The following is a 14,163-nucleotide window of genomic DNA, read 5'->3' as shown; positions in this document are numbered from 1 at the left end:
TATGGAGTCCTTGACACGGCCATGTCAACAATACACATTTACCTCAGAACTTCACTCATTCATAGCTTCCTCTGTCCCTACGTTGTCTCCTAAAGATCCTCTCCTCCCTTCCCCTCTTTTCCCTCCCCTCCTCTCACCTCCCACCCTCCTTCCGTCCCTCCCTCCCTTCTCTCTCTCTCTCTCTCTCTCTCTCTCTCTCTCTCTCTCTCTCTCTCTCTCTTTCTCTCTCTTTCTTTCATGACAAGGTATCACTTAGCTCAGGCTGGCTTTAAACTCTCTGGAAATGACTTTGAACTTCCAGTCCTCCTGCTTCCACTTCCCAAGTGCTGGGACTCTAGGCTGGGCTTCCTGCCATCCAATCCAGTTTATGTGGTGCTAAGGGTGAGCCTACTCATCTGTGCATGCATGTCAAGCACTCTCATTTGAGCTACATACTCAGCCTTTGTTCAGACTTTTGACAACTAGTGTTTCTAATTCCTAGAAAGATGTAAAACAGATGAGATTTGATTTCCTAACATGCTTTGTTTTGTTTACTTATTATTTGTGTGTGTGTGGGTGTGTGTGCGTGCGTACGTGCGTGCGCGCCCGCACGTGTGCGCCGAAGGAAGAGGTCATTGAGTCTCCCTAGAACTGGAGTTCAAGATCATTGTGAACCTTTGGGAATCCATCTCTGATCCTCTGTAGGAGCAGCAAGCACTCGTAACTGCTGAGCCATCTCTCTAGCCCTTACCTTGAATGATTTGATAAGTAATCTTAACTTACTCCAGACTCTTATTTACTATTGATGATTAAAAAAGCTCACATAATCTTACCAATGACAATTTATATAATGATGTCCCATGATCACAATGCGTTCTGCAAGTAGGAATACTTTTTATGTTTTAGTTGAAACTAGTCATTAGCAGGGAGTGAGATGGCTAGTAGGTAAAGGTACTTGCCAAACCCTATGGCCTGAGTTTAGTCCTCTAGCCTATGAGGTGAAAGGAGAGAATCGATTATAGTTTGTCCTCTGACTTCCACATGTATGCACCATGGTGCTTTTCTGCACACACATGTAAAGAAAAAGTGACCATCATATATTTTTTTTTGCATCAGAAAAAAGTAGTTACATCCCTTTGTTATGCATATCTTTCAGTTAATCTCTTTTATCTCCTGGTGAAAGTTCAATCATTTAAGCTCACAGTCCACCTTCTTGCTTTGATGGGTCTAACTTCAGTCCTTTTCCAAGATGGGGGTCTCAGTGCAAAAGCCTCCTTGGGAGAGAGTCATAGAAAGTCATCCCCTGGGCCTCGTCATCTGTGTTCACCACACCCGCTGAGATGACCCATAGCCAATAGACTAATGGTCTTACTCCTGGCATAGACAAGTCACTAATCAGACCAAACAACTTAGCCATTTTGGCCCCTATGCATTTCAGCATCTTCCATCAATGATTTTTAGCTGGGGCTATTCACCTTCAAGTGTAACTCTGACGTCATGTTGATTCCTTTTCTTTTAAAAAGATTTATTTATTCATTTAATGTATATGAGTACACTGTAGCTGTCTTCAGAAGTACCAGAAGAGAGCATTGGATCCCATTACAGATGGTTGTGAGCCACCACGTGGTTGCTGGGAGTTGAACTCAGGACCTCTGGAAGAGCAGTCAGTACTCTTAACTGCTGAGCCATGTCTCCAGCACCCTTGTTGCCTCTTTACCTGATGGCCCCTTAGGAGGCTGGACCTTTGGGGAAACCCTAACTGCTGAAAGTTGAGGTCACTCCTTCCCTCAATCCCACAACTATTATCAGAAGAAAAAAGGCTGCCCCCGTTTATTGAGTTTCTCAACTTTATCTTTACATTTCACGTACATTCTTTCCTCTCCAGCAAAGAAACATCCAGCCAGGTAACATGGTCCATTGAAAGAGTTCTTGTAATTGCACTTTCTTCTACGGTTCCACATACGCTTGGCTTCAGAGCCCCCACTGATATCAAACTCCAGTTTCTTAAGTCTATTTTATAAGTATATGCATATCAGCCATCTACACCCCCTGCATATGTTGTCTTAGATGATTTAGAGTGCCCTATAAGATATATGTGCTGTATAGACAGGTGTTATGCTATATGGTTTAGAAAATGATGAGAAGAAAACAGTCTGTATGTATTTGGTATGGAGTAGATTCCATCCCCAAACCTCCTTATTGTCTTTTGTTGTTAAAGAACCTGCAGGTATAGAGAGAGCCAATTGCATACATTATGGATGACATATACATGTGTTACCTACAGGGAAGAACTTCTGGCCACTCCTTTCTTCTCGTGGTAATGTGACTTGACTTTGTTGCTTCTCTGTGACTTTTTATGTAAAGTTAATTTTCTCAAACTTTTCCAGGAGAAGTGTTTCTAACTCCACAGAACCTCCTCTTTTGTATGTATGTAGTGTTTACAGACAGAGAGGCTGGCTTTCTCAGATGGCTAGTGTCCTAGTCAGTGTTCTATTGCTGCTAAGAGATACCATGACCACAGCAGCTCTAATAAAGGGAATATTTAACTGGGGCTGGCTTGCAGTTCAGAGGTTTAGTCCACTGTTGCCATGGGGGGAAGCATGGCGGCAGGCAGGCAGACATCAAGGTGGAGAGTAACTGAGAGTTTTACATCAGGAAGCAGGGAGAGAGACACACTGGACCCAGCTTGAGCATTTGAGACCTCAAAGCTCACCCTGCAGGGACACACTTCCTCCAACAAGACCTCACTTCCTAGTAGTTCTACTCCCTGCTGACCAAGCATTCAAATCGATAAGCCTGGGGGTTGGGGGGGAGGGGGGTTATGTCTGTATCTTGCTGAATTTTGATTCTATTCTTAGTGAAGGTGGCCCCGGGTGGTCTCCCCTTGGCTTCTTAACCCTCCAGTTTCGTTGAGTCAGCCTCCTGCTTTCTAATTCTTACAGAGCATCCGTAGATCCACCTGCCTGTTCCTGTTTTTGTCCTCCTCTGTAGGTAATTATGCAACAAAAGTCTTGTGCCAATGCCTTGTTCCCATCATTGTAATTGCAAGTTGTCATAGTCTGAGCTATCTGAGCAGGGAAATCCATAAGGAACATATGTTTATTTAGTTACTGTACTGTGGGCTAGAAAATACAAGGTCAAGTAGAGGTGCACTGAGGGCATTGAGGTCAAGAAGAAAGGGGTGAGTGGACACAGCACCAATCTTGAGCCCTGTGTGCTGTGTACACAGACCCCTCTCTTCTACCAGGTGGGATCCTTGTCCCAGATGCTTTAGCTATCATTTCTTCTCTTCCATTTGTTGTTTATCTGTTAACTTCTCAGCACTTTATTAGTTTTGTGAAGGTAAAAGGAGTCTCAATGTGTTTACTTTCTGGTTAATCTTGTCTTTCGTACTTTGCTGAATTCGTTTCCTCATTCATTTTTCTGCCTCTGTTATCCTTTGGATTCTACTGTCTTCCTGCCCTGGTTAGGATTTTGCCAACTTGACACAAACTAAAGTTATCTGGGAAGAAGAATCTCAACTGAGAAAATGCTTCCATTTGCCTGTAAGCAAATTTGTAAAACAGGGCCTAGTTCTCTGGGGGCATTGCCACCCATATTTAGGTAGCTCTTGGTGATCTAAGAAGGAAGGCTGGGCAAATCACAGAGAAAAAGCCCTTGTTCAATTTCTTCCCTCCTTGAGTTCCTTCCTACCTTTACTTCCCTCAGTGATATACTGCAACTATAAACCAATAAAATCTCCCTTCTCAAATTGCCTTTGGTTACAGTGTTTATAAGAAAAATAGAAACCAAAATAGGATACCTCCTTTCTTAAGATCTTTCTTCCTCCTCTGCATGAATGGCTCATTTCTAGTTCCTGGATTCTACAGATATCCCGAAATAAACACACACATATAAAGATTTGATGCTAGGATCCATATTTGAGTGGGAAAAACACACGTTTGTCTTTCTGAGTCTGGGTTACTTCACTCAATATAATATTTTCCAAGCATCCACACTCCCTCAAATTCCATCATTTTATTTTCCTTTACTGCCAAATAAAATTCCACTGTGTATAGGTACTGAATGTTCGTTATCTATTTTAATTGATCTTAAAAAAAACGTGTCTGTTCTCATTGTACTGTAACGTTACTTTCATTTGTTCATTTTCAGACTGACCTACAGCATGTACCTACCATTCCTTCCGGATTCTCACATTCTCTGCCCAGGGTATATTTTCTTTTTTTCTGAAATATATCCTTTATTAATCAACTCCCTCATTACTTTTCTGAGGATGACTTTATTATACTCATCTCCTTGAAAGATTGTCTTATTAAATGTAGTTGTTTTGCTCTTAGCACACTGACTATATTAATCTAATTTCCTATGGCTTCTATTACTGCAACTGAGAAGTTAATCTGTTTGATATTTATAAAAAAATCTGTCTGCTTTTCCTGGTTGACAAAGGGAATATTGAGTATTTTTACACAACTTTTCCATATGTCTTTGATGATTCTCAACCACTCAGTTTTAAGTACTGCCTCTATCCACCCTCCCTTCTCCTCTTCTTACCTCCCTTCTAGGATTAGAATATACAGTTGTCAGAGTTTCTGTCCACTTCTGGAACATTACATTTATGTGAGTGACCCATGAATAGACCTTGCTACTCTTTCAATGCATGTTTTCCTGTTAACACCTTATGATTATCCCCCTTGCTTTTTACACATTACCTACCAAGCTATTAAGTTGCACTTCTTGTTCCTCTCCAGTGCCTCTATGCAGTCTACCTTAATCTCCCTTTTATTGTATTTTCTAGCATTTCTGTTCTCATGAGTTAACATGGTGTATGGCAAAGAACCCTGCACTTGGAGGTCTGAAGACCCTAGTCCATGTCTAGACTCTACCCTCAACATGTCCATGTCCTTGGGAAATCTTGAACCTCTGTATTCTTTGTTACAATCTGTTGATGTTAAGACGTTATTGAAGAGTAGACAAGATGGGGGGCCATAGTGTGTCCAGCTAGTGAATTTTTGTTCTGTCCTCCATGTCTCTGAAACTACCTACTTTTATGGTGGGTCCTCCCATAATAAAGTTAAAGCATTCAAGACAGTTCTGTACAGATATACATATAGGCCAGTTTGATCTAGATTGTCTCTCATGATTTTACATTGTGTCAAGTTGACAGTTAAAACTGTCACAACTAATTTTTCTGTGTCTCTGATAGCTCTCTCTGGTCTATCTCTGCATGGGACAATGTACTTTCTTTAGCTGCTCTGTTGATATGAGGCCTTCCTTCTCCTCCTCCTCTATCTCTTGGACTTACTTTGCCTGTTTGGGGAGAGCTAGCTGGCTTGGTTGCCATTTTTTCTGAGTTTTGGGATAGGACATGAGCAGTAGCCATCAAGCATGGTGATTGTCTTTGAAAGCAGCATTTGGCAGTATGGGTGCATTTCCCCCTGCCTCGGGTATAAGGAGCTCAAAGGGTGTATACCTTGTCAAGTAGTCACGTAGCTGTGCAGATGGGGGTTTGTTACAATTCATTGCTATTCTAGAACAGCAGAAGATGACAAGACTCTGCAAACCCATAACTAATAACAGGATCAAAAACAACCAACCAACCAACTAACCAACTAACCAACCAACCAACCAACTAACCAACTAACCAACCAACCAACCACCCACCCAACCAACCACCCACCCAACCAACCAACCAAAAACATTTGGAACTTTTTATTGGACTTGAACTACATTGGATGTGGATTTAGACACATAAATATCAAAGGGCCCTGGAGAAGTTAAGGTTTTGGCAGAAGATCCCTTGGTGGGGGAAGTGTTAAAGAATGAATATACTTCTTCTGGCTCCCTCTCTCCTCCCTACCTTCCTGCTCTTCAGAGTTTGCCTTACCAAATACTTGCCTTCTCCCAGTCATGTGGGTGAGGCAGCTTCATGGAAGCATTTCTAGGGGTTGCTGCCAATGCACATGTAATCCCAAAGGCAGATCTGACTTCTGTACTCTGGTGGTACCACACAGCATAGGCCAAAGTACCTTAGAAGGTCCTTGTGCAAAATGGAGTTTTATTATTCTACCCACTAAGAAACCTTGTGCTCAGTGTGCAGAGGCATTCAGAGTGATCTCTGATCAGATACGGGGCCCACTTGTGCCTCAGAACAGCTATGAAGAAAATTGTAAACATATTCCAGGCATTATGATCGTGCTTTGTTGCTGACAATTTTGTGTTTCAATGTCACAACGTTGGACCCCAGCCTTGGGAGAAACCACCATTTAGATTTCATCTACTGTACCAGGTCAACATGGCGTGGTCCTCCATCATTCTGGCTAGTCATTAACTCTGGTCTGTAAGGCTCTCTAGTGTTTGTGATCAATAGATGAACTATAATCCAGTTCATTAGTGATTCCTTGCTTGCCTAATTAATCTAAATTAGTGTGGTTTAATTTGGAGAAAAGCATGCTCCACTCTGGTCATTGTCGAAAAGCTCTCCCCTGCCTCATCGCTGGTTGTTCTGGGTCAGTATACTTTTGCAGCAACAGGCAGAGACCATCCAACCTCCCAAGGCCCTTTTCCTTCTTCCCACACCCCAGAAAACATGGATGGTCTGTGAAGTGAGCCAGAGAGAAAGGGCTAGTAGATGATCTGACATTGAAGTAGGAAAAGAAGAGGCAGAGCCTACCAAGGCTTTTTTTTTTTTTTTTTTTTTTTTTTTATTAACTTGAGTATTTCTTATATACATTTCGAGTGTTATTCCCTTTCCCGGTTTCCGGGCAAACATCCCCCTCCCCCCTCCCCTTCCTTATGGGTGTTCCCCTCCCAACCCTCCCCCCATTGCCGCCCTCCCCCCATAGACTAGTTCACTGGGGGTTCAGTCTTAGCAGGACCCAGGGCTTCCCCTTCCACTGGTGCTCTTACTAGGATATTCATTGCTACCTATGGGGTCAGAGTCCAGGGTCAGTCCATGTATAGTCTTTAGGTAGTGGCTTAGTCCCTGGAAGCTCTGGTTGCTTGGCATTGTTGTACTTTTGGGGTCTCGAGCCCCTTCAAGCTCTTCCAGTTCTTTCTCTGATTCCTTCAATAGGGGACCTATTCTCAGTTCAGTGGTTTGCTGCTGGCATTCGCCTCTGTATTTGCTGTATTCTGGCTGTGTCTCTCAGGAGCGATCTACATCCGGCTCCTGTCGGTCTGCACCTCTTTGCTTCATCCATCTAGTCCAATTGGGTGGCTGTATATGTATGGGCCAAATGTGGGACAGGCTCTGAATGGGTGTTCCTTCAGTCTCTGTTTTAATCTTTGCCTCTCCCTTCCCTGCCAAGGGTATTCTTTTTCCTCATTTAAAGAAGGAGTGAAGCATTCACATTTTGATCATCCGTCTTGAGTTTCGTTTGTTCTAGGGATCTAGGGTAATTCAAGCATTTGGGCTAATAGCCACTTATCAATGAGTGCATACCATGTATGTCTTTCTGTGATTGGGTTAGTTCACTCAGGATGATATTTTCCAGTTCCAACCATTTGCCTACGAATTTCATAAACTCGCTGTTTTTGATAGCTGAGTAGTATTCCATTGTGCAGATGTACCACATTTTCTGTATCCATTCCTCTGTTGAAGGGCATCTGGGTTCTTTCCATTTTCTGGCTATTATAAATAAGGCTGCGATGAACATAGTGGAGCACGTGTCTCTTTTATATGTTGAGGCATCTTTTGGGTATATGCCCAAGAGAGGTATAGCTGGATCCTCAGGCAGTTCAATGTCCAATTTTCTGAGGAACCTCCAGACTGATTTCCAGAATGGTTTTACCAGTCTGCAATCCCACCAACAATGGAGGAGTGTTCCTCTTTCTCCACAACCTCGCCAGCATCTGCTGTCACCTGAGTTTTTGATCTTAGCCAATCGCACTGGTGTGAGGTGAAATCTCAGGGTTGTTTTGATTTGCATTTCCCTTATGACTAAAGATGTTGAACATTTCTTTAGGTGTTTCTCAGCCATTCGGCATTCCTCAGCTGTGAATTCTTTGTTTAGCTCTGAACCCCATTTTTTAATAGGGTTATTTGTTTCCCTGCGGTCTAACTTCTTGAGTTCTTTGTATATTTTGGATATAAGGCCTCTATCTGTTGTAGGGTTGGTAAAGATCTTTTCCCAATCTGTTGGTTGCCGTTTTGTCCTAACCACAGTGTCCTTTGCCTTACAGAAGCTTTGCAGTTTTATGAGATCCCATTTGTCAATTCTTGATCTTAGAGCATAAGCCATTGGTGTTTTGTTCAGGAAATTTTTTCCAGTGCCCATGTGTTCCAGATGCTTCCCTAGTTTTTCTTCTATTAGTTTGAGTGTGTCTGGTTTGATGTGGAGGTCCTTGATCCACTTCGACTTAAGCTTTGTACAGGGTGATAAGCATGGATCGATCTGCATTCTTCTACATGTTGCCCTCCAGTTGAACCAGCACCATTTGCTGAAAATGCTATCTTTTTTCCATTGGATGGTTTTGGCTCCTTTGTCAAAAATCAAGTGACCATAGGTGTGTGGGTTCATTTCTGGGTCTTCAATTCTATTCCATTGGTCTATCTGTCTGTCTCTGTACCAATACCATGCAGTTTTTATCACTATTGCTCTGTAATACTGCTTGAGTTCAGGGATAGTGATTCCCCCTGAAGTCCTTTTATTGTTGAGGATAGCTTTAGCTATCCTGGGTTTTTTGTTATTCCAGATGAATTTGCAAATTGTTCTGTCTAACTCATTGAAGAATTGGATTGGTATTTTGATGGGGATTGCATTGAATCTGTAGATTGCTTTTGGTAAAATGGCCATTTTTACTATATTAATCCTGCCAATCCATGAGCATGGGAGATCTTTCCATCTTCTGAGGTCTTCTTCAATTTCTTTCTTCAGTGTCTTGAAGTTCTTGTTGTACAGATCTTTTACTTGCTTGGTTAAAGTCACACCGAGGTACTTTATATTATTTGGGTCTATTATGAAGGGTGTCGTTTCCCTAATTTCTTTCTCGGCTTGTTTCTCTTTTGTATAGAGGAAGGCAACTGATTTATTTGAGTTAATTTTATACCCAGCCACTTTGCTGAAGTTGTTTATCAGCTTTAGTAGTTCTCTGGTGGAACTTTTGGGATCACTTAAATATACTATCATATCATCTGCAAATAGTGATATTTTGACCTCTTCTTTTCCGATCTGTATCCCCTTGACCTCCTTTTGTTGTCTGATTGCTCTGGCTAGAACTTCAAGAACTATATTGAATAAGTAGGGAGAGAGTGGGCAGCCTTGTCTAGTCCCTGATTTTAGTGGGATTGCTTCAAGTTTCTCTCCATTTAGTTTAATGTTAGCAACTGGTTTGCTGTATATGGCTTTTACTATGTTTAGGTATGGGCCTTGAATTCCTATTCTTTCCAGGACTTTTATCATGAAGGGGTGTTGAATTTTGTCAAATGCTTTCTCAGCATCTAATGAAATGATCATGTGGTTCTGTTCTTTCAGTTTGTTTATATAATGGATCACGTTGATGGTTTTCCGTATATTAAACCATCCCTGCATGCCTGGGATGAAGCCTACTTGATCATGGTGGATGATTGTTTTGATGTGCTCTTGAATTCGGTTTGCCAGAATTTTATTGAGTATTTTTGCGTCGATATTCATAAGGGAAATTGGTCTGAAGTTCTCTTTCTTTGTTGTGTCTTTGTGTGGTTTAGGTATAAGAGTAATTGTAGATTCGTAGAAGGAATTCGGTAGGGCTCCATCTGTTTCAATTTTGTGGAATAGTTTGGATAATATTGGTATGAGGTCTTCTATGAAGGTTTGATAGAATTCTGCACTAAACCCATCTGGACCTGGGCTCTTTTTGGTTGGGAGACCTTTAATGACTGCTTCTATTTCCTTAGGAGTTATGGGGTTGTTTAACTGGTTTATCTGTTCCTGATTTAACTTTGATACCTGGTATCTGTCTAGGAAATTGTCCATTTCCTGAAGATTTTCAAATTTTGTTGAATATACGTTTTTATAGTAAGATCTGATGATTTTTTGAATTTCCTCTGAATCTGTAGTTATGTCTCCCTTTTCATTTCTGATTTTGTTAATTTGGACGCACTCTCTGTGTCCTCTCGTTAGTCTGGCTAAGGGTTTATCTATCTTGTTGATTTTCTCAAAGAACCAACTTTTGGTCCTGTTGATTCTTTCTATGGTCCTTTTTGTTTCTACTTGGTTGATTTCAGCTCTGAGTTTGATTATTTCCTGCCTTCTACTCCTCCTGGGTGTATTTGCTTCTTTTTGTTCTAGAGCTTTTAGGTGTGCTGTCAAGCTGCTGACATATGCTCTTTCCTGTTTCTTTCTGCAGGCACTCAGCGCTATGAGTTTTCCTCTTAGCACAGCTTTCATTGTGTCCCATAAGTTTGAGTATGTTGTATCTTCATTTTCATTAAATTCTAAAAAGTTTTTAATTTCTTTCTTTATTTCTTCCTTGACCAGGTTATCATTGAGTAGAGCATTGTTCAATTTCCACGTATATGTGGGCATTCTTCCCTTATTGTTATTGAAGACCAGTTTTAGGCCGTGGTGGTCCGATAGCACGCATGGGATTATTTCTATCTTTCTGTACCTGTTGAGGCCCGTTTTTTGACCAATTATATGGTCAATTTTGGAGAAAGTACCATGAGGAGCTGAGAAGAAGGTATATCCTTTTGCTTTAGGATAGAATGTTCTATAAATATCCGTTAAGTCCATTTGGCTCATGACTTCTCTTAGTCTGTCGACATCACTGTTTAATTTCTGTTTCCATGATCTGTCCATTGATGAGAGTGGGGTGTTGAAATCTCCCACTATTATTGTGTGAGGTGCAATGTGTGTTTTGAGCTTTAGTAAGGTTTCTTTTACGTATGTAGGTGCCCTTGTATTTGGGGCATAGATATTTAGGATTGAGAGTTCATCTTGGTGGATTTTTCCTTTGATGAATATGAAGTGTCCTTCCTTATCTTTTTTGATGACTTTTAGTTGGAAATTGATTTTATTTGATATTAGAATGGCTACTCCAGCTTGCTTCTTCTGACCATTTGCTTGGAAAGTTGTTTTCCAGCCTTTCACTCTGAGGTAGTGTCTGTCTTTGTCTCTGAGGTGTGTTTCCTGTAGGCAGCAGAATGCAGGGTCCTCGTTCCGTATCCAGTTTGTTAATCTATGTCTTTTTATTGGGGAGTTGAGGCCATTGATATTGAGAGATATTAAGGAATAGTGATTATTGTTTCCCTTTATATTCATATTTGGATGTGAGGTTATGTTTGTGTGGTTTCATTCTCTTTGTTTTGTTGCCAAGACGATTAGTTTCTTGCTTCTTCTAGGGTATAGCTTGCCTCCTTATGTTGGGCTTTACCATTTATTATCCTTTGTAGTGCTGGATTTGTAGAAAGATATTGTGTAAATTTGGTTTTGTCATGGAATATCTTGGTTTCTCCATCAATGTTAATTGAGAGTTTTGCTGGATACAGTAACCTGGGCTGGCATTTGTGTTCTCTTAGGGTCTGTATGACATCAGTCCAGGATCTTCTGGCCTTCATAGTTTCTGGCGAGAAGTCTGGTGTGATTCTGATAGGTCTCCCTTTATATGTTACTTGACCTTTTTCCCTTACTGCTTTTAATATTCTTTCTTTATTTTGTGCGTTTGGTGTTTTGACAATTATGTGACGGGAGGTGTTTCTTTTCTGGTCCAATCTATTTGGAGTTCTGTAGGCTTCTTGTATGCCTATGGGTATCTCTTTTTTTAGGTTAGGGAAGTTTTCTTCTATGATTTTGTTGAAGATATTTACTGGTCCTTTGAGCTGGGAGTCTTCACTCTCTTCTATACCTATTATCCTTAGGTTTGATCTTCTCATTGAGTCCTGGATTTCCTGTATGTTTTGGACCAGTAGCTTTTTCCGCTTTACATTATCTTTGACAGTTGAGTCAATGATTTCTATGGAATCTTCTGCTCCTGAGATTCTCTCTTCCATCTCTTGTATTCTGTTGGTGAAGCTTGTATCTACAGCTCCTTGTCTCTTCTTTTGGTTTTCTATATCCAGGGTTGTTTCCATGTGTTCTTTCTTGATTGCTTCTATTTCCATTTTTAATTCCTTCATCTGTTTGATTGTGTTTTCCTGGAATTCTTTCAGGGATTTTTGCCATTCCTCTCTGTAGGCCTCTACTTGTTTATTAATGATTTCCTGTGTTTCCCTAAGTGTGTTCATGTCTTTCTTGAAGTCCTCCAGCATCATGATCAAATATGATTTTGAAACTAGATCTTGCTTTTCTGGTGTGTTTGGATATTCCATGTTTGTTTTGGCGGGAGAATTGGGCTCCGATGATGGCATGCAGTCTTGGTTTCTGTTGCTTGGGTTCCTGCGCTTGCCTCTCGCCATCAGATTATCTCTAGTGTTACTTTGTTCTGCTATTTCTGACAGTGGCTAGACTGACCTATAAGCCTGTGTGTCAGGAGTGCTGTAGACCTGTTTTCCTCTCTTTCAGTCAGTTATGGGGACAGTGTGTTCTGCCTCCGGCGTGTAGTTTTTCCTCTCTACAGGTCTTCAGCTGTTCCTGTGGGCCTGTGTCTTGAGTTCACCAGGCAGCTTTCTTGCAGCAGAAAATTTGGTCTTACCTGTGGTCCCGATGCTCAGGTTCGCTCGTGGGGTGCTGCCCAGGGGCTCTCTGCAGAGGCAGCAACCAGGAAGACCTGTGCCGCCCCTTCCGGGAGCTTCAGTGCACCAGGGTTCCAGATGGTCTTTGGCTTTTTCCTCTGGCGTCCGAGATGTGTGTGCAGGGAGCAGTCTCTTCTGGTTTCCCAGGCTTGTCTGCCTCTCTGAAGGTTTAGCTCTCCCTCCCACGGGATTTGGGTGCAGAGAACTGTTTATCTGGTCTGTTTCTTTCAGGTTCCGGCGGTGTCTCAGGCGCAGAAGTCCTGCCGCTCCTGGGCCCTCCCCCACGGGAGCCCAGAGGCCTTATACAGTTTCCTCTTGGGCCAGGGATGTGGGCAGGGGTGAGCAGTGTTGGTGGTCTCTTCCGCTCTGCAGCCTCAGGAGTGCCCACCTGACCAGGCGGTTGGGTCTCTCTCTCACCGGGTCTGGGAGCAGAGAGCTGCTGCGGGCCGGGATCCGCGGGTGTGGGACTTCCGGTAAACACAGACCGTGCCTCCTAGAGAAATTCTGCTTCCGTGTGTCCCAAGCTCACCAGGCAGCTTTCTTGCAGCAGAAAATTTGGTCTTACCTGTGGTCCCGAGGCTCAGGTTCGCTCGTGGGGTGCTGCCCAGGGGCTCTCTGCAGCGGCAGCAACCAGGAAGACCTGTGCCGCCCCTTCCGGGAGCTTCAGTGCACCAGGGTTCCAGATGGTCTTTGGCTTTTTCCTCTGGCGTCCGAGATGTGTGTGCAGGGAGCAGTCTCTTCTGGTTTCCCAGGCTTGTCTGCCTCTCTGTTTTCTTTTTTTTTTTTTTTTTTTTTTTTTTTTTTTTTTTTTTTGGAGCTGGGGACTGAACCCAGGGCCTTGTGCTTGCTAGTCAAGTGCTCTACCACTGAGCTAAATCCCCAACCCCCTTGTCTGCCTCTCTGAAGGTTTAGCTCTCCCTCCCACGGGATTTGGGTGCAGAGAACTGTTTATCCGGTCTGTTTCTTTCCCTACCAAGGCTTTTTAATTTTTCTTCTCATGTTCTTCTTTTGAATTAGGAATTATTAGCCGAGAGAATGCAGAAGACCTTCTGGAGAATATGACCGAGGGAGCATTTTTAGTCCGGGTCAGTGAGAAGATCTGGGGTTATACCCTGTCCTACCGCCTGCAGAGAGGTTTCAAACATTTCCTTGTGGATGCCTCTGGGGACTTCTACAGCTTTCTGGGAGTGGACCCTAATCGCCATGCCACCCTAACAGATCTCATCGATTTCCACAAGGTAACTCTCTTTGAAGGATTAGTTGGGTGTGGAATTGGCAGAAGCTTTGGTTGAAGAAAGCCTGGAGCAAGTGCAGCAGGTATAGACTCCGAGTTAAGGCTGTGGAGTCTCGGAACAATGGCGTATTGGGGTAGAAGATACCACTGGCTGTCCAGGGCAGCCCATCGTCTCCCGTCGGTTGCATGCCTTAACTGACACTGTGTACCTGTAACCCCACTCCCACGCTTCTCTTCTCTAAGTATCTGAGGACTCTCTGTTGTTAGCACAAGGAGATGACAGCTAGCTCTCTGTCCAAGT

At 42.6% G+C, this 14,163-nt stretch overlaps 1 protein-coding gene across 2 annotated transcripts in view; it reads left to right on the top strand.

The window, feature by feature from the left end:
* The window catches only part of Sh2d4b (SH2 domain containing 4B), a 101,297-nt gene that overhangs the window by 78,281 nt on the left and 8,853 nt on the right, over positions 1-14,163 (top strand). For both annotated transcript variants that reach the window (NM_001170349.2, XM_087587680.1), the window contains 1 exon segment: positions 13,646-13,866. In NM_001170349.2, coding sequence (NP_001163820.1) covers positions 13,646-13,866 — 221 coding nt within the window.

This window comes from Rattus norvegicus, chromosome 16 (assembly GCF_021556685.1).
Source record: "Rattus norvegicus strain SHRSP/BbbUtx chromosome 16, alternate assembly SHRSP_T2T, whole genome shotgun sequence".
NCBI classification, from domain to species: Eukaryota; Metazoa; Chordata; class Mammalia; order Rodentia; family Muridae; genus Rattus; species Rattus norvegicus.
Note: the sequence above shows the minus strand (reverse complement) of the source record. Positions and strands in the feature narration are given on the sequence as shown.